The following is a 19,824-nucleotide window of genomic DNA, read 5'->3' as shown; positions in this document are numbered from 1 at the left end:
TGAATCTCAGTTTGGCCTCATTGAGGGGCAGTATTTCAATATGAGTAGGAAAATGAGAGTACCCCTAAACATTTTTTTTATAGTAAAAAAGCACTGTTGGTTATAATACCAGGTCTTCTACAAATGGATCAGACTTGTACAGCTTGTGATCTACAAAACAAAAAAGTTCCTCAGCAATGAGCTGCAGCTTGCCAGGTGCTCAACAACACTTCTGGATTCTGATTTGTTTTTGTAGTCTGAGATACACAATAAAGCCTGGACATCTATTGATCCCTTGGTATATTGGCATATGTGGCCCTTAGGTTGCTTTTGACTTGGAAGGTCACAACTTCCACAAGCCTAGATTAGCTGGCTTCATAATGAAACACACCGGGAGGGAAATAGGCAAATCCTATGACTGTTGATAATATTTGACTAACCCATAAAAGAGACTTTAGCACTTTTAAAATTAAACAATAAAAGTCTTTCTTTTACAACACAGATGGGAGGCAATGTAATTGCAGATTTTTTTTAAAAAATGAATTTATTCTAATTAACATAAGATGCAAAGCCAAAAAGCCAAAAAGTAGGAATGTTCATGACACATCATTAGCCAGTTTACTCCATTGTCTTGTAGCACACACTCATTTCAGGCTTAGTAGAGATTGACACCAAACTGATACCTTGGGCAATGACTCTGCCCTCACTACAACAAATTGAGTAACTAAGTTTTCATGTACAATGTTAGTTTCTCCTCCTGATGTGAACAGCTGCAGTGTCCTTGGCCATTTCATGCTTCAATGAAAAGACCAGAATGCCTTGAATTCTATATCATAGCCTATTGGGTTGTAGAGTCTCTATTGTAACTGCAGCATGTCAAGGAAAGGATATACATATGTCAGCAAGCCACTGTCACTTTGCTTTTACCTAATTTGCCAAGGTTTCAGAATATTTCAGGAGCAGTTTTCCACACTACACCAATCTCCTAAAGCAGCACAGCAGCTAAGATAGCATGCTGAGAGCCAGGAAATCCTAGGTTCAAAGGCTGTATTGGTAGTAGCTTTAGGCAAACCACTCTTGTTGCTTCAGTCCTCCATCTATGTCACATAAATAATATCTTCTAGCATTGTTATGAAGTTTATTGAAATAAGCGCTCTTTGAACAGTGCCATTCTATACCCGTGGAATCAGTATGCCCAACTGATTTAGTCACAGGCATGCCTATATAGGACTACACCTTAAATGCTGCTTTTGTTGTTAGTATTAGTACTATGATATACAACTCTGCCCTAGGATTGCTCAAGGTTTCTGCACAGTCTCTCTTGCTGCAATCCCATCCAAGAAATAACTCTCAACCCAGACCCCCTAACTTTCAGGAATGGGTGCCTTATGTATCAAGCTGTACAAGCTTATGGCCTGCACTTTTTTGGCCTGGAATCTCTGCTTCTGTTGCAACTGGAAATGCTAAATAAAGACTGGCCATGAAAACATCATGGTAGCCCTGCTCCTGGTCTCCCCACCAACATCAGCCCAATTCCAGTTATGGCTTCTTCCACATATTTCAATAAAAGAAAAACAAGAACACAGCACTCTTTTTCAGATTAGGCCATTATATTTAGTTTATTTAATATGTGCTAAATAACAAATAAAAAAATACTAAAATGCTGTGTGTGCTAATTCAAGTGACGTGCATTTCAGAATGGAATACTTACAGGGTCCTGATCTTTGGCATATGGTTGAAGCTGGTGAGAGGAATGCGGGTGATGTTGTTGTTGTTGAGGGTACTATAAAGAAAAGAAGCACAATCATTTACATTAGTTTGAAAATGCTATTTACAAAACTAATTACAATTGGTTTGAAAAAAATAGCACAGAAACAATTTCAACATAGTTAAAAAGGTGTTTCTATTGCAAATATGAATAAGTGCATCCGCACAGACACACAATTCTAACTCATATTAGTAAGGTAAAAAAAAAAAAAAAAGGCACAACGCTAATTTAGATTGAAATTAAAGCCTTCTGTTGATATCCTCCACTGTGACCGTTTGAAAGTATGGAGTTGGATGTAATGCTTATTTGGCTTCTTAACAAATAATTGTATGGGGAAAATATATAGTTTCCGGAAGGAGCAACTCTATATACAGTGTGCACAGCCTACCAAAGCATGCCTGGATTGTTATCACACAGAAGGGGTGCATAGTGGAGAAAGGGTGGCTAATAGTATTGGCATAGCAAGGAGAAGAGTGACATCTCATTGCTTCTAGGTCAAGCTGTTATGGGTTTAGGACTAATGAAATTCCACTTCTGTGATGGGTAGATTTTTATAGAGAAAAAGTAGGAGAGCTTTGCATGGTGAACATGAACATGGGGAAATTGTTTGGCAGGGCTTATGGTACCCCACATTATTCAAATGTATACCTGTACAGCTGTGTCTGATGTGAAAATATAACCACATAATGGGTTTTACCTACCTAGCCACTATAGCTCATATGTACATGCAAATCTATTATTTGGTTTTCTATATCACTGCAAATTGTTCACTTAATTAAAACGTATAATTTTACTGAAGGAGCGTCTCCACCCCCATCGTTCTGCCTGGATGCTGAGGTCCAGCGCCAAGGGCCTTCTGGCGGTTCCCTCATTGCGAGAAGCAAAGCTACAGGGAACCAGGCAGAGGGCCTTCTCGGTAGTGGCGCCCGCCCTGTGGAACGCCCTCCCATCAGATGTCAAAGTGATAAACAACTACCTGACATTCAGAAGACATCTTAAGGCAGCCCTGTTCAGGGAAGTTTTTAATGTATGATATTTTAGTGTTTTTTGGTTTCTATGGAAGCCACCCAGAGTGGCTGGGGAAACCCAGCCAGATGGGTGGGGTACAAATAAATAATTATTATTATTATTATTATTATTATTATTATTATTACTGAAGTATCATCTCTTTTGAGTGTAAATATAATAAATACCAGTTGAGGCCATGTTTATTCTGAGGTGCAGAAAGAGCAGCTACTAGTAGATGTTTAAAATGCACTTCTTATAACCCATAAAGCAGAGCTTCTTTGATATGTGTAATGCATGTTGGAAGATAATATACCAGTTTCAGAACAGCTTCGGGACAACTTATCTCCCAGAGTGTTGTTGGAAATTGCATTTTGCTATGACTCTGTATATGCATTCCTGAAACCTGTACATAGCAAAAGCTCTGAAGCTTGAAGTTACGCATGCAACCTATAGTTCAAGGTTCAGTACTGTATTGTCAACAGCCTAGTATTCAGAGAAAGTATAATCCTTATAATTTGGCTACTGAAGCAGGGTTTGGCACTTAAAGGCTGCAATCCTATACCTGGGAGGAGGTCCAATTGAACTCAATGGGGCTTACTTCTGAATAGACATAAATCGGATTACACTGACAAAATGACTTTTGGCAAAGTGATTCTGCACATGGGTTTGTGGAAAAAGTTATAGAACCAAATCAGTTGCACTTTTTTCTGGGGAGGAATCAGTGAACGGAATATCTGATTTCTCTTTGGTCCTGCTTAATTCCTGGAAAATGTATATGGTTATTAAACCTGATCTGGCAGAGTTCTTCAACATGTATGGAATAACAGAGTAACTTTAAAAATAATAATCCCACAAATGCCAAATATTATGTTGAAAGATGACAGGTACTGAAAAGGTCCCTTCAGCAATGAATATTTCTATTTTAACATAAAGTTAGAGAGAAGAGAAAGAAACATAATTCCTGAAATTATGGCCAAAATAAAAATGTAATATAGTATTCCTGTTCTCCTCTCTTAGTAAACCATCTACTCATAAATAAGTCCCAATATTAGCAGCTGGAAACATTAATTATTTTTTCTTCTTGCTGTAAATCACTCAGTAACACTGAAGAACAGTAATGACTGATCAAAATTAGATAGATGCCTAGTGTCATAAAGTTTAGGCAACAACTGAGGATGTTTTTAAGCAGACTTTCCCTGAGTTGTGACCCAGTCATTTATGGAATATCAATTGTACATCTGTTGAAATGGCTTTATTGGTTTTGGTCTTTGTAGGAATGGTTCTATTGTTTTTTAGAATTGTACTTTTTCTACTGTCCATTATACAACCAGCTACACATGCTATCCCCTTTTATTGAGTAGTCTAAAATCATGGCACAATGAAAATATCAGAGTATCTGTCTGACACAGAAGTAGTTACCCAGAAGTAACTACAAGGATGGCTGAGTTTTTGTCAACAGGCTCTCTTAGAATGGTGGCTGGCACAATTTAGTGGGAAGAAATCCCAATGAAAATCCTTGTCAATATATATTTTACATGGCTGTTTATTTATATATGTTTTAAATTTTTATATATGGATGTTTTATGATGGCCTATACTTGTAATTTGTAACCCGCTTGGGATGCGGGTGGCGCTGTGGGTTAAAGCCTCAGCGCCTAGGACTTGCCGATCGAAAGGTCGGCAGTTCGAATCCCTGCGGCAGGGTGCGCTCCCGTCGCTCGGTCCCAGCGCCTGCCAACCTAGCAGTTCGAAAGCACCCTAGGGTGCAAGTAGATAAATAGGGACCGCTTACTAGCGGGAAGGTAAACGACGTTCCGTATGCTGCGCTGGCTCGCCAGATGCAGCTTGTCACGCTGGCCACGTGACCCAGAAGTGTCTCCGGACAGCGCTGGCTCCCGGCCTATAGAATGAGATGAGCGCACAACCCTAGAGTCTGGCAAGACTGGCCCATACGGGCAGGGGTACCTTTACCTTTACCTATACTTGTAATGTCAAATAAAGGTTTGGCGAAGTAAGTAAGTAAGCCCTTTAGAGCTCAGGATTGATTCTGCAAACTCAAAAAGGTTAAAGTTAGCTGAGGACAAAAGACACCATATGATTCAGTTCTCCTGCAATTTCCCAGACTGCCTGCATAAGTGTCCCCTCTTTTCTGTGAAACGAATGGGCAAGGCTCCAGAGAGTCTCTGTAGCAACGAATATAAAATTTTAATTGTGAAAGACTGAAGTTGTAATCCTAAATACACCTTCTAACAAATGCCAGTAATGTCCCCCGTGCCCCTAGTTGGATTAAGTAACACAAAAAAAATTGCAAGCATACATGAGTACTGCCGTATGACTTTCTAATAATAAACATTTTACAACATCTTCCTGACATTGGATTTATTCTAAGGCAGGAATAATGGGCTAGAATTAAATTTTACAGCTATGACATCAGAAAAAACTATGGTATAAAAGTAACATTATTATTTTTATTGTCTATATTAAACAAGGTGACTGGTGACAATATTAATAGATGTGTAATTTTGTGCTGAGTAAAATAAGTTTACAATGAATTTATGGGCACCATTTTATCATATAAACCTTTATTAATAATAGCTAAACATCTGTCCCGTGCTACAGCTTCTGTGACAGAAATAGGTTTGTGTCCTCTTAGCACGAAGGAAAGATTCACTGCAAGTCTTATTCTCAAGGGAAATGGCTTTGCATCAATAAAAAATGCATGATGTTTTCTTGTTACACTGGTTTTGAATGGATATACATTTGGAGAATGTCCTTTCCTCACCAAAGCATTTTAGTTTGTGAATATAATATAGACTCTGATTTTCTGTTACATTTGATTTCTAAAGCCAATTACCACAAACAACTAATCAAATTGACAAATGATATGGTAGATTAAATTTTTGATTAGCGCTTATTCAGCACTAATGAGCATCTAGTGTAATTACCAGGGGGCTGTTAGCCATTCAAGCCTCTGGATAATAAGCACCAGGCTTATTTCTGTATGGCATTTGGCTTTACTACAGCCTTCAGCGTAATTCTAATCGGTAAAGAAATACACAAGCCCAAGGGCTATGCAGTGCAGAGATAATACACAGACTGTGCACTTTTACTTCTTGTCTAACTATTCATCTCTCTGTATCTGTATGAATATGCTGTTTTCTAGGATTACCTGTCATATTTAGAAAGGTGCCCAAAGAAAATTATTGTCATTCTTAGAAGAATGATGCAAGTTTTTTTTTTTGGGGGGGGGGGATTTTTCCTTACATTCCTATTTAAAAAAATCAACAATGATCCACTCATTTGCTAATGCTCCCATTCTTACACTTTTACACTTGTGCACATATAGCTCCACAGAGAATAATCTTTAGCATTATGTTTAAGCTTTTTCAAAATAAAAAATAAAAACCACCAATTACACCAATATGGTTGGGCTACATGACCCTTGGAATCCCTTCCAACTCTACAATTCTATGATTCTACAAGCATTTTATTTTGCAGCAAGTGATATATAGTATTTTAATAGCCAGCACCCTTTATCTTTTTAAGTGTAGCTATTTGCCTGTTTTTTGACCTGTAATTAATGAAGAATATATATGTGGTAAGTGTGTGTGTGTGTGTGTGTGTGTGAGAGAGAGAGAGAGAGAGAGAGAGAGAGAGAGAGAGAGAGAGAGAGAGAGAGAGAGAAACACACAGGAAGAGAGAGATGGATGTAGTTCTGGAACCATGACACAGACCTTTGAGGCTGAATGATTAGTTACAGCAACAATGGTAGTACTAACAAGTGTTACATTTCCCTCTGTCTCCTTCAATTAGATCACTGCTATACCTCAGTGTCATTTCTGGAAGAGGTGTGTGTAAGTCCACAGAACACTATGTAATTGACTCCAACAGTATTATCTGTGTATCTGGGTGCAAAAGAAGTGTTCCACAACTCACAGGAACTAACTTTCATGCCTCTTGTCATTTACTACAAAATATTAATTCAGTTTAATATAGTGGAACAAGAATTCTATGCAATGCAATGCTGTATTGATGGTAAAACACTTCTACTTGATATATGTTCACAGATACCCCAGATAACAATGCTGACTTATCTAAAGGGAATATGCAAACCTGACAAACAGCCAGCAGAGACTCTTTATTCGGTACACACAGCACACTGAACCAATGTCTTGTGACCAAAAGCACCACAGTAAAAATAAATGTACATTGATTTTACTGTGGTTTCTTCCCTTAGGACAGCTGTAGGGATCTAGATGGTGATGAACTACAACTCCCATCAACCCCTGCTCCTTAACAGCCCCACACTGAAGGCTGGAGCACAATATGGATGAATATATAGGCATGTTGGTTTATCAATGTGACTGGCTGCTAGGCACCAGCTGCTCGTTTTTAAAACTGCACTTCTTTGGAGATGTGGTGAAGTTTTTTGGCAGAGGAATAATCTGGGCTGGGATATTGGTTAGCATATGTGATTGGGGCTTATAGGTCACCCCTCATTAACAGTTCAATGCAAAAGCTCTGGTCTAAGCTAGTATGACTGAGAAAAATGAGGGCTGGAAAGGAAATTAACATTTTGAGGACAGTTAATTGAATGGTAAATTGTCTTTTATGAGCCCTAGGTAAGGAATGAAGTCGTGCTGGGGAATTTATTGTGTAAAGAAATAAATAAAAATATTTACAGTACATATGGGTCAAAAATGCAGGATCTGGCTGTCAGAATATAAGATGCCTGCTAGGTCAGACCAAGGTCCATCTAATATAGCAGTCTGTTTTAATAGCCAGATGCTCCTGGAAGCTCACCAGCCAGGCATGAGGGTGATGGCATTCCCCTATCGTTTGTCTCTAGCATCTGGTATATCAGTGGTGTCCCTAAACATTTAGCTATTACAGCTAATAGCCCTTGATAGACCTATCTTCCATAATTTGTCTAATCCACTTAAAACATCTATCCAAGCAAGCAGCCACCATCACACCTTGAAGTAGGGAATTGAGTAAATTATTAACTGTGTGAAGAAACAACTTTGCTTTATGAGGCTGTGTAAATATTTTTGTTGTTGTTTATGTCTGCACTCCAGAAACATTAATAGGGAGTAAATGTCCCACCTTTCTGTTTATCATGCCTAATGCAGCTAATGTTGCCACAGAGCTGGCACTGGGACTCAGGCACAAGTATACTAATGCATATTTAAACTGAAACTCGAAGCCTCTTGAATCAGGCCAAAAAAGTATACATAAAACACTTGGCACCCATAGCAACAAACTTTCATCTTTTGGGTAAGTTAGAAACTTGGGTGCTCTCTGTGAACTTTTGGCAAGCAAGCTTGTGTAGTAGCAATTCTACAATTAATGTGTTTTAGTACAAAAAAATTTTTTTTGGGGGGGGGGCATACTGTACATCTCCTATACACCACGCACTTGGGCTGCTTTTGTGTATTTTTAGTAACTTTTGACTACATATCCTGGCCTTGCTTTTGACATAAACTGGCTCTTCTAAATATAGATCATAGGTTAATCAGAAGAACCCAAGGGTTTTGTGAGTTATCTGAGATGGTAACCTTCTAGACCCAGTCACGTAAATAAGGAAATTTGCCAGGTGTACTTATTAGCACATTTGTTATTTATTCTGTCCTCTTGTGACATAGTTCCCTTTTCACCTAGTCTGAAATTCTACCCCACCCTGCCATCTTATTTAGGAGACAAGAGTGTATCAGTGCTTTTTATGCAGATGATGCAATTCTTCTGTCATACACGCAGATGGGGATATGTAGATTCATATTGTACAATGGAACTCTTTTAAGTTATAACGATGCTAAAATGAAAATCTTAACTTTTGAGGTAGAGGAAGAAGACACACCAATGACTATGATGGGGTCTGGGCAGAGATTTCCAGACAATTGCAAGATATTGATAGGCAGACCACGATAACTCTAGTTATGGTGTGCTGATCCAATATGAAGTACAAAGGTTTTTATATTCTTTCTGGAAAGGTGCCCCCTTTATTTGTCTCTCATCCATTTATGTGAGCTGAGATGCCTTTTGACAAAATGCAGGTTAATTTTTCAGCAGCTCATTGATTATTTGTTAATTATATCATATGATTTATGCTGTACCTGTGTTCTGTTATGTTCTTGATATTTCTTGTTTGTAAGCCACTTTGGGATTCATTTGAATGGAAAGTGGCAGAGAAATCAATCAATCAATCAATCAATCAATCATTATAGGACTGGTAGGCAGTCTGGTAGGCATTATAGAACAAGGTAGGCAGATTTTGCCTAGCTGGCTGCCTTAAGAAGGACGACCATGGTATGCTTCTTAACAGAGGATCACCTATATTCAGATCTGAGCATTCATTATTTGCAGCCCCTAACAGCAGGCTGTAGTAATGACTCCCCTTTTCTATTGGTGAATACAGATTATTACAAGTCACATAGAACCACCAAATTTGTTTAAAAGGCTATGGACAAGCTATCATCTGAAGATCACATTACTTACAATAAATCTATTGTTTTGTTTTTGAGAGGGAATGTTTACAGGTTGTGTGTTTTTTTAAAAAAAAGTATTCTGCATGCACTTATTTGTTGCTTACCTTTGCTTTGTGACATGTGTATTAGTACGCATGTGTATTTGTATGAGTATGTGTTAGGTCGGGTTGGCAAAAGAGCAATAAAGTATTCATTCACTATTAGGAGATTGGAGTCTCATCAGTCGCAGCCAACAATTTCAAACAGGGCATTCGCTGTATAAATTTAATTCAAGCACAGCAATGATTACAATATTTCAAAAATTTCACGATCAACACTTTCCAAGCATCTTTCTTGCTTACAAGGATCAACTAGATTGCTAACATTAACTGTACACAGTAGCCTCCTTCCTATAGACATAGCAACTCCTGAATTGGGATTTTTATCTAGACCATGGCATGTGGTGGAACGGTTAAATATTTTTCCAACACCCCTGTGGTCTGAGCTAAATAAACTACCAAAACATTTCCTATTTTGAAATAAGTTCCTATTTAAAAGAAGAAACGGCAAACCACATATTGAACTTAACTTGCACTTCAGCCCTACTTGAACGCTATGCTAATGAGATTAGGGGCTTGACAAAAAAATCTCTTCCCCAGTGAGTTCTTTAGATCATTAAGAGCAAAAGGAATGTAAACATGTTTGATTCTTTTAGTTAACATTTTCAAAGCTGACATTTTCTTACTCTGCACCAAAATTGCTATTGCTTCTTGTTGCTCTTAGAACTTTGATCCTTCAAGCGCAATGGAAACTCCATTAAGAGCATCCCAGATATATTTCCCATTCAATTTCATTGCCTTCATTTTTCCAGGGAAAATAAGAGAGTAGGGTGGAAGGGTGAAGCCTTTTCATCAACTCTGCTTTCATGAAGTGACTCATACAAGCAGATTTAAAGATAAAGAATAGCATATTGGAAATAAGAAAAGTCTTTTGAAGTTTCTGATGGTTTCCTGTTTGCTTTGTGCATGTGTGAGAAACACATAAACTGATTCTATGATTCTATGACTCTTACATGATTCAATTTAGCAATATTAGTCCACAACTCTTGTGCAGGGCACAACAGTACAATTCTATTTAGCCAAGTTGCCTGTGGAATACTCAATGTATCACTATCAGTAAGGCAGCATTGAAAATGTCTTCATTCAGAACAGAGAATGAGATTAATTTAATCACACTCATTCTTCAAACCTCAGTTCTAGTTCAAGACCAGGAGAAAGTAAGTACACATCAATACCACAGAGCAGTCCCATCTCCAGGACAAAAGACTGGAGGACACTTATCACTACAGTGGCTGCTTTATGTTAATAAATTCCTTTAATCATTCTTTCTAATGCATGACTGAAAAAAATTCTGTTATTTTCATCCTAAACTATTATATGTGGATTCCAAAACAAGATGTTATATATGCCTGGTTTCATTAGGTTATACAGCAACCACTTACCAAATGATGACTTACCACTGTGTCTACACCAGGGCTTTCCAAACTTTTCATGTTGGTGACAGATTTTTTATACATGCATCATTTTGCGACACAGTAATTCAGTTTTACTAGCAAACCGGAGGTTAAACTAACCCCTTTCCAGCCCCAGGAGGAGCGCGGGAAGCATTCATGTGACACACCTACACACTGCAGCTGGCACACTAATGTGTCGCAACACACAGTTTGGAAAGCTCTGGTCTACCCAATCATTTGGCAGACTGGTAGTCTGTAATAATTACAGTGTAATGTGCTGCAAAATAAAAAGGGGAAATGTTACCATATCTTTGTACTCCACCAGAAAGCTGAGGAAAAGGGATAGTGATAAAATTCTCTTCACCATGTGCCATGACGTTTAGAGATGAGAAGCTCACGAAGTGGCTCATCACCTGTGCATCACTTTGAGTTACCCAGTTAATAAATAGTTATCTCTATTCTCTATCTCTATCAGTTATGCCCTGTAGTTTGTAACAGCAAACACAATATAGATCAATAAAAAAACAAATACATATATTAAATACATATATTAGGATAAAAGATGGCAGCCCAGACTAATCCAAGAGTGGGAGGAAACCTATAATCAAAATGGAATCATATTGACAAAATGCAGTCAAATAACAAGTAGGTTTGAACAGATACAGAAACGGCAAGAACAGCAATTTTGGTGCATATTATTAGGAAGAACAAAAAAGCCTACATTGTAAAATAGTGACTGAACAGTTTTTGAAATTGTGTAAGATTTATAAAGTACTTAAATTACCAATCTTGGCAGCTTCCAATAAAATTGCTCAAATTTAGTAAAAATTATTTTGTGCCTTATTAATAATAATAAATTAATTAGTAGTTATCCTAATATTATTCCATTATCTCAGCATACTTAAAGCAGTTTAATGTGAAATACTGTGAGATGTAGAGTTCACATGAATTTAAGTCTATAGTTCTGTTTTGCTTTGTTTTCTGAAAAATAAACATGTACCCCTTCCTGGGAAAAAAGAAACAATTATATTATATTCCCACAACTTCTCTGCTATGTAACAAAACCAAGCTGACATTACAGTTACCATTTTTCACAGATTACTCTACATGAGCGTAACATGATTAGATCCCATCTTCTGTATTTGGGAAACTGGAAATGCATGCCTAGTGCTTCATTTCTTCTTTGTTATGAAAAAAGAAAGACTGAAGGTAAATTCTAAGCGCCAAGAATCACCAAAATGCTTGTGTGTTATTTTTTTTAGATTAAGCTTTTGTCATCCAAGAAGTGCCAAATTCTAGCTCCTGCAAATATTCTATGCATCACTCTCTCTAGCAAATGTGAGAAAGCCACTATGACAATAGCTTTTTTCGATTAATTAATGCTTTCTCCATAAAGCGCTTACATTTCACTGTCTGAAATGTATTTAAGGATTATGGAAATAATTCTTAAATTTTAGCCAAATTAGCATGGCATGGGATAGAATCCAATGCTGATCCTGTTGTAGCATCTGCTACTGTAAAAAAAGAGAAGAAAATGTATTTTTTTGACAATTTTCCCCTCAGCTGCACCTCTGCGCTACCTTCTATGCTGTTCTGAAGGGTTCCCTCAACCCTCTGGAAGAAGTTTTCAGAGATCACAGGGGAAGCTGCAGTAGAAGGAAGAATAAGTGAAAATCACTTTTTCTTTTTTTATCTTAGTGAACATCTCTGCTGCATCAAAATACATTCCATGTGCAGAGTGGCAGCATTTGATTTCATCCTTACTCTTTGTTCTGACTGCTGCAAAATGCAGGATGAACCTTGAGAATTTTCAATCCCTTTTAAAAATTATATAAAACTGATGGCGCTTATGTATGGTAGGGAAAAAATGCTGTGGCAAGTACTCCAAGGTCAAAGTATTAAAACAAAATAAATGCTGGAGTGTTCAAGAAGAAAGCAAACTCTATCCCAGAAGAAAACTAAGAAAACAGACTTACCTCTTGCTTTCCTGAAAATTAGGGATAATGATGATGATGATAGATGTATGTTTGAAATGTATACTTAAAATTTATTGTGCCAGGATACCGAGTGTAGAGAATATCTTAGCAGTTTATATTCAGAGTAAGTTAATATATATTTTTAAAATTTCAAAACACACAGGCAAAGAATCATTCATAGCTATTAAGCGTATCCACTTTACCTCTAGAAAATTATCAGGCCAATCCTGGAGGATAGCTGCATAAAGAAACTGGTTGCCTTCTTATGTGCAGCGAAAGACAGTAAGAGTGGTTTTAAGACTTGTTCAGAACAGTTATGACCATATCAGTGAAAGTATTCATCTTCTTCCAGAATTGGCACTGATCCAGCTGCTGCCCTTCAGCCAAATGTCGCATTGCGGCACACAACATACTCCTAATGTTGTGTCTATTCTCTCCATTTGACCGCTAGGGGTGTTTAAGGGCAAACAATGAAGTTTTAAAAGCCCCACTAAAAGCTCTGCTAACAGAATATGAGGACAAGGCAGAGCAAATCTACCCTCTTCAACAGTTTGCTCCTACTTGTAATGACTACGATTCTAGCTCCAGCCCAGAGCATTGTTCAAATTTAACTCTGTCAAGGAGAAGCAATTGGAAATATGCTATTTTGACTCAACCAAGTATGTTACACATGCAGTTTTCTCTTCATGCCAGTACTTTATGTAGTTAAATAATTTGTTAAATTATTAATCCAACAAGGAAGAAAAAGCCAACATAAATCAAATCTCAACATTTGCAAAATACACTATAACACTGGTGGAAAGAAGGATAGCATGTCTCAATGGAGACTCACACATTCAGTCTCTGGGGAAAATATTAAGATCAATAGCATGGCTTTAAGTGCATTGAGTCTTGGAAGGCACGCATATGACACATGTTAACAGCTATCTAATGGTAGTAACAACACTCAAAGTATCATCACAGAGTTTGTCTTTATCCACAAAACTCTGATATTATATTACTGCCTTAAAATGGTTCAATTTCAAAAGTTGAAAATTTTATTGGCCGCTATTGCTTTCATAAGTTTATTGCAAAAATGAAGAAATCAGGTACAGTTAAGGTGACTGAACATGGAGCCAAACTGAGTCAACCTATCAAAAGCAGATCACTTAATTCTCCTTCTCTTTCTCACACATTCACATATACATAAACGAATAATCTGCATTAAAATCTGCACAAAAGACTGCCAGATTCACAAACAGATGAAATATCTATATTAAAGTTTTGCTGTTGTTGTTTTTTTAAAATGCAGTTAATTAGAAGCACCCATTTACCCTGCAAGAGAGGCTTCCTTAAGCCTTTCTTCAATAATACTGGTTCTACATATTTAAATATAACCAAAATGTTGAAAAACTTAAATATAGATGCTTAATACTTACTGTGACTATAGATGGTTAATACTCACTTGTGTATACCCACAAACAAAAGTTACAAAAGAGTATTAAATTAATAAATTGTTCCCTATTTCTTAATAAGAAGTAGACACTAACTAAATATTATTTGTCTTAAATTTGGTAAGAAATATTTATTTTATTTTAATATAAGCACTCACGGATAATAGAATACCAGTCCATTAAAAGAAGTCTGTCCCACAAGTTCAAGTCTAAAACTGTTGAGATAAGCGTCTCACCTGCGTTTCAAATGCAATTGCAGAAGCAGTGGTAAGAGATGGCTGTAAGATAACACAACCCACCTGAGTTACACCCAGAAGCAAATAGGCAGACTCTGCAGTTGGGGAAGAGATAAAATAAGCTCCCTTCTACTAACCCCGCCCAGCAGGCAGGCAACCTCATCTTGTTTTGGGAGAATCTGAGTGGTCTTCAAAGATGGTGTCATAGGGACCGCATTGCGGCAGTTCGTGGACTACTGCATGGCCAAATGCAAATCTGAAACTGATTATCCCAAGTATTTCACCCAAAAAATATGAGAGGTCTGGTGGATGACACCATGCAGGGCCTAGAAAACTAGAATGCAGAAGTACTCATAACGAAGAACTCCAAGTCACACTGAGATAATCTCCATTAAAGCACAGTTCTTCAGTGATGGCCTCATTTTTGTCTTAATTAAATTGAGTCTAAGTTACAGACTACCTTAATTTTGATCCCAATTTTTCATTTTTAAATAAAGCAAATGGACCAAACTATTTAGGCTTCATTAATCTATCTCACACACATATGACAAATAAAATTGTGCACCAAAATACGATTTTTTCCCGTTGTCCCAAAAAGTAAATTTGTTAGATTCCAGCATAATCAGTATCTAGAAGTAGCTGAATAAGCAGGTGAGTGGAATAGAAATTAGGTCCTACTATAGCCATAGTTCAATCTCATTGATGGTTGATGTAAATGATATAGTTTTGATTTGGGAAGAATAGAATTATTTCAAAGTACTGAATTTTAATTTTCTGCTTTAATCTACACTATTGCTTTTCTTACAACAGGTACATCAAAGTACAATATATGGCTATACAACTATTTGCAGAAAAATCTGCAGGTAGGAACACTAGGTGGCTTTAAGTAGCTCTTTCAACTCTTATCACCCACAAACACTGTCGCATAGCAAAAAATGTCTTGTCTCCAAAGAAAACAGGTATGGCATGAACCAAAACCACACTGCTGAATTCCTTTTCAGAAGCTGCCTCCACAGGACTTCAAGTACTGTGGTACCTTGGTTTGCAACTGCTATGGATTACAACCGTTTTGGATTACAACTCGTCAAACCCAGAAGTCTGTGTCCCTTTTTTTGGATTACAACGCATTTTGGGGGGATGACAACCCATTTTGCGGGGGAAGGCCCCATTGGCGAAAGCGCGCATTGGGTTACAACCTGTTTTGGTTTACAACTGGACCTCCGGAACGGATTATGGTTCACTGTACTATTCTTCAATCATCTCACCCCCATAGTTCAAACTGTGGGCAGTTAATCTTATGCAAAATAATTCCAAAGAGAAAGCTATGGTCAAATACCATGTGAAGTTTCCCTTTAAACAACTCTACCAATCTCTGTTTGTGGACAAGAGAGATTAATGAAGAAAAAGTATGAGGAGACAACTTCTAACAACAACAAAATAGTACATGCCTGCAGAACAAATACGTGGGTGTGTCTGTTTGCACTATTGTCTAAATGTTCATCAGCTATATTGTTTTAACTCCATCAATTGTGAGCATACAACAATTTAAAACAGCTCTAGAATGCTCTCAAATGAGCACAATATAACATAAGTGTTCTATGAACTTAATTAATTTAAGATTCTCAGACAACGGACAAGATACAGAGCAATATTTTCATCATGAACCTTTTTGTGTAAGATGCCTACATTCCAAAATATTTCAAAATTATGTCCTTTCCCACTTTTATTTGATTTCAGGACATTTCAGACTGAGAGAGAGAAAATTGCTATGTTCCATTTTCTAACACGGTAGATGTCTTGTTTCTAAAGCACTAAAATATCTTGCTTTCTGCCTGTGAAGGATCTTTAGAAACATTTCTAAAACTATCATCCCTGAACAAAATGCATGTGCATTTATTTGCTCAACAGTGCTGAAACTGCATCTACTAGCATGTCAATTGTTTTTCATTCCAGTTTTCACTGACACCACGAGAGCTCCTTGGCGGGTCAGAACTTAATATCATATCCAAAGATCACAGTATTTCAAGTCACTGTCATAACAATCTATAAATCACAAAACCACTGATTCCCAATATAGTATGGGCACCAGTATAGTATGGGCATACTTAATGATGTTAATGTAAGGAACGCAGGAGAATGTCCTTACAGCTCAACAATTCAGCTACCTCACAAAACAAAGTTTTTCCTAATAAGTTTGGGTACTTTACCAACACCTAACAATTTTTAAGCTTTCCTTTTATATTGTTGTAAACCACCTATAGGGTTTACGGGGGGAGGGGGGTTCCCAGTCAAGTGGTATGTATATCAATTTTGTTAACTGACTAAATAAATAACATAGGTAAAGGTAAAGGACCCCTGGACGGTTAAGTCCAGTCAAAGGAGACTATGGGGTTGCAGTGCTCATCTCACTTTCAGGCTGAGGGAGCCAGTGTTTGTCCACAGACAGCTTTCCAGGACATGTGGCCAGCATGACTAAATTGCTTCTGATGCAACGGAACACCGTGACGAAAACCACGGCGCACGGAAACACCGTTTACCTTCCTGCCACAGCAGTAGCTATTTATCTACTTGCACTGGCGTGCTTTCAAACTGCTAAGTCGGCAGAAGCTGGGACAGAGCAACAGAAGCTCACTTCATTGCAGAGATTCGAACCGCCAACCTTCCGATCGGCAAGCCCAAGAGGCTCAGTGGTTTAGACCACAGCGCCACCTGTGTCCCCTACAAATAAATAACATAGTGCCCTAGCCACTCTGGGAGACTTCCAACAAAATAAAAAACCATAGTAAAACATTAAACATTAACAACTTCCCTATACAGAGAGTGGCAGGGGATAGAAAAATAACAGCATGAAACATGTCATTAAAAGCAATTTGGGAATGAAGGTGTGTGTACGTATGATAAAATTATCTGTAGCACAAAAAGTGGAATTCCACATGGAAGGGCCAGCACAATTTCTGGTAATAGCATACACTAGCCTTCTTCAACCTGGTGCCCTTCATATGTTGAACTGCAACTCACATCATCCCTGAACATTGGCCAGGCTGGCTGGGCTGGATGGGATTTGTAGTCTGGAGGGCACAAGATAGGGGAGGGATAGCACATACCATAGAATGCATATGTGCTACAGAACCTAAATTCTTTCCACCACGGATTGTGTTTTGGGATGAAACTGTTGTTTTATTGAAATGTTCATCAGTATAATTTGGAATGAGACTCAGTGTATGACTGCATTATTACAGCACCAACAGAGAACTAATCAAGATACTTACACAGATATCCAAACCCTTCCCTACTACCTTTACAGCCACCAGGGACTTTTCAAAGAAATAAATTTAGTCTATTAAATACAGTCTCTGTTGTCTTCTTCTCTTACTGCTGGTAGATGATATAAAACCTGTCACCTTGATGCCATCTGGCCACTGTTGTTTTTACTCTCATACTTCCAGCATACGTAACAGTCAGGAGATTGTCTCAAGTATCTCCATATGCTCTGTAAGAGAGCTGTATCTTACTAAACACAATTAAAATCCATTTCTTTTTAGCTCCAAGACAGCATTGCTGGTTTCTTGTAGACAGTTACGTGGGAAGAGGTGGACAATCTCCCATAACAGGTTTCTATTCAGTGCACATTAGGGGTTGCTTTTTCCTGAAATGATGTCCTAAAAAGCACAGATCTAAATGACTTCAACATGGCTTCTCATATGTCTAATCTGATTCCAAAAAAGGAAATTGAAACTGCTAGTGCTACATTTTTCTAGCACGTTGCTCCTTTGCTACAATGGGACAGCAACTGATAAGGAAAATTAGTGGATGTTCCAATACTGCTTTCTGCTGGAGTCCATCCAGATTGCTAGTGAGGCGAAGATAGGAGGAACTAGTCATTTCCCTAGAAATCTTTCTGCATGTTGGATCAAAACAATCAGTCAATCAGTGTGTATTTTGATCTTCCAAACATCAAAATAAATGAGGCAAGGAAGGGAAAATCTGATTTTTCTCCTATTACATCTGATTTTAAATGAGACAATATCACTTCTCTAACTGACCAAATTACAAAAATAATAGCTGTAACAAATTGTTGGTTTCTCAGTTGTAGGCTAAAGAAACAGTACCGCTACTAGTGACATAATTATAATGTAAATTCATTCTGATCTTCCACACTAACTATACCAGATTTAAACAAGGAATTGTTTTATTGGTGGGATCTAAATGGTGCCCTTGCACCAAAGGAAGGGCTTTTTGTCCAGTGGATGAATCCGCTAATACGGTGAGACATTTTCCACCAATTTCCTCCTTCCCACCCTGCAGCCCCGAGTATCGCCTCTCCCAAGGCAGCTCCAGAGAGTTGGGAGACTATTCAAAACAGTGGAAGATGGGATGAAAGGCTGCAGGGGCAAGGAAAAATTTGTGGAAATTGAATCCGCTTCTTCCATTAGCAGAGCATTCACTGGATCAACCCTCCCCTTTTGTAAATGCAAGGGCACCTATTGCATTCTACTCTATATCTAAACTAAGGATATCTATCTATCTATCTATCTATCTATCTATCTATCTATCTATCCTAGTGTATGACAGAAGAAGTTGAATTTTCACATTAACTAGAAAATCAGGGTCTTCATTAAATATTCTGCTTATATGATGCTTATATAGTTAGAAAAGCAACTTGCACAATTCAAATTAATCCTAATTGCCTAAACTGATTATACTTGGTGGCATAACAGAACAACAAATCATATCCTCTTGCCATTTATAGATTTTCATTAAGCAGTGACATCTCAATTACTTAGAATTATGTCATGATTTTAAACATTGCATCTAATTAGGTATAAATAAATATATATCTCAACAAACTGGCAAGTTGATAAATAAATCAATTTGAATTCATGTTCTCTAAAGAGTCTTTTTAGGAATGAGATTTAAAGACAAAAACCTGACCACAGCATTTACCATATATTTTTTGTCACATGTCTGAGGTTCGCTTTACAGATAAAAGGTAATTTGACAGATTGGTGTGTGTTACAAAGTACTGTTTTCTAGTCAGCACTGGCAAAGATCTCAAATAGACAGGTAGCATGTTCTAAGGAGCAACAAGTCAAATTCTGACTCATTTCATCCCTTCATTTCATTTGAAAGCAGACACTGGTTCATATACGCTATGCATATCTGAGATACAAACCTCAAATGTAAACGAGGATGTAAAAAGAAAATGTAGGCAGCGTATTTATTCAATGTATATGCTGATTGTAGTGCTTTTAGGGCCAAAATAACAGAACAGCTAAAATACACATACTTTAAGGAATAGGGTACTACTAATGAACAACTACCGTATTTTTCACTCCATAGGGAGCACTGGACCATAGGGCGCACCTAGTTTTTAGGGGGAGAAATAAAGGGGGGGAAAGACATCCCACTGGCTGTCTTGGCTTCCTCTTTAGCAACGCACAACCTCTC

The 19,824-nt window shown here is 37.7% G+C and overlaps 1 protein-coding gene across 2 annotated transcripts in view; it reads right to left on the bottom strand.

Moving 5' to 3' along the window:
* The window catches only part of SLIT3 (slit guidance ligand 3), a 390,824-nt gene that overhangs the window by 145,119 nt on the left and 225,881 nt on the right, over window positions 1–19,824 (bottom strand). For both annotated transcript variants that reach the window (XM_083430686.1, XM_083430687.1), the window contains exon 7: window positions 1,691–1,762. In XM_083430686.1, coding sequence (XP_083286812.1) covers window positions 1,691–1,762 — 72 coding nt within the window. The remainder of the gene's footprint in view (window positions 1–1,690; window positions 1,763–19,824) is intronic.

This window comes from Podarcis tiliguerta (genome assembly GCF_965153285.1).
Source record: "Podarcis tiliguerta genome assembly, chromosome: 2".
In the NCBI taxonomy this organism is placed as follows: domain Eukaryota; kingdom Metazoa; phylum Chordata; class Lepidosauria; order Squamata; family Lacertidae; genus Podarcis; species Podarcis tiliguerta.
This window is presented reverse-complemented; position numbering and strand designations above follow the sequence as displayed.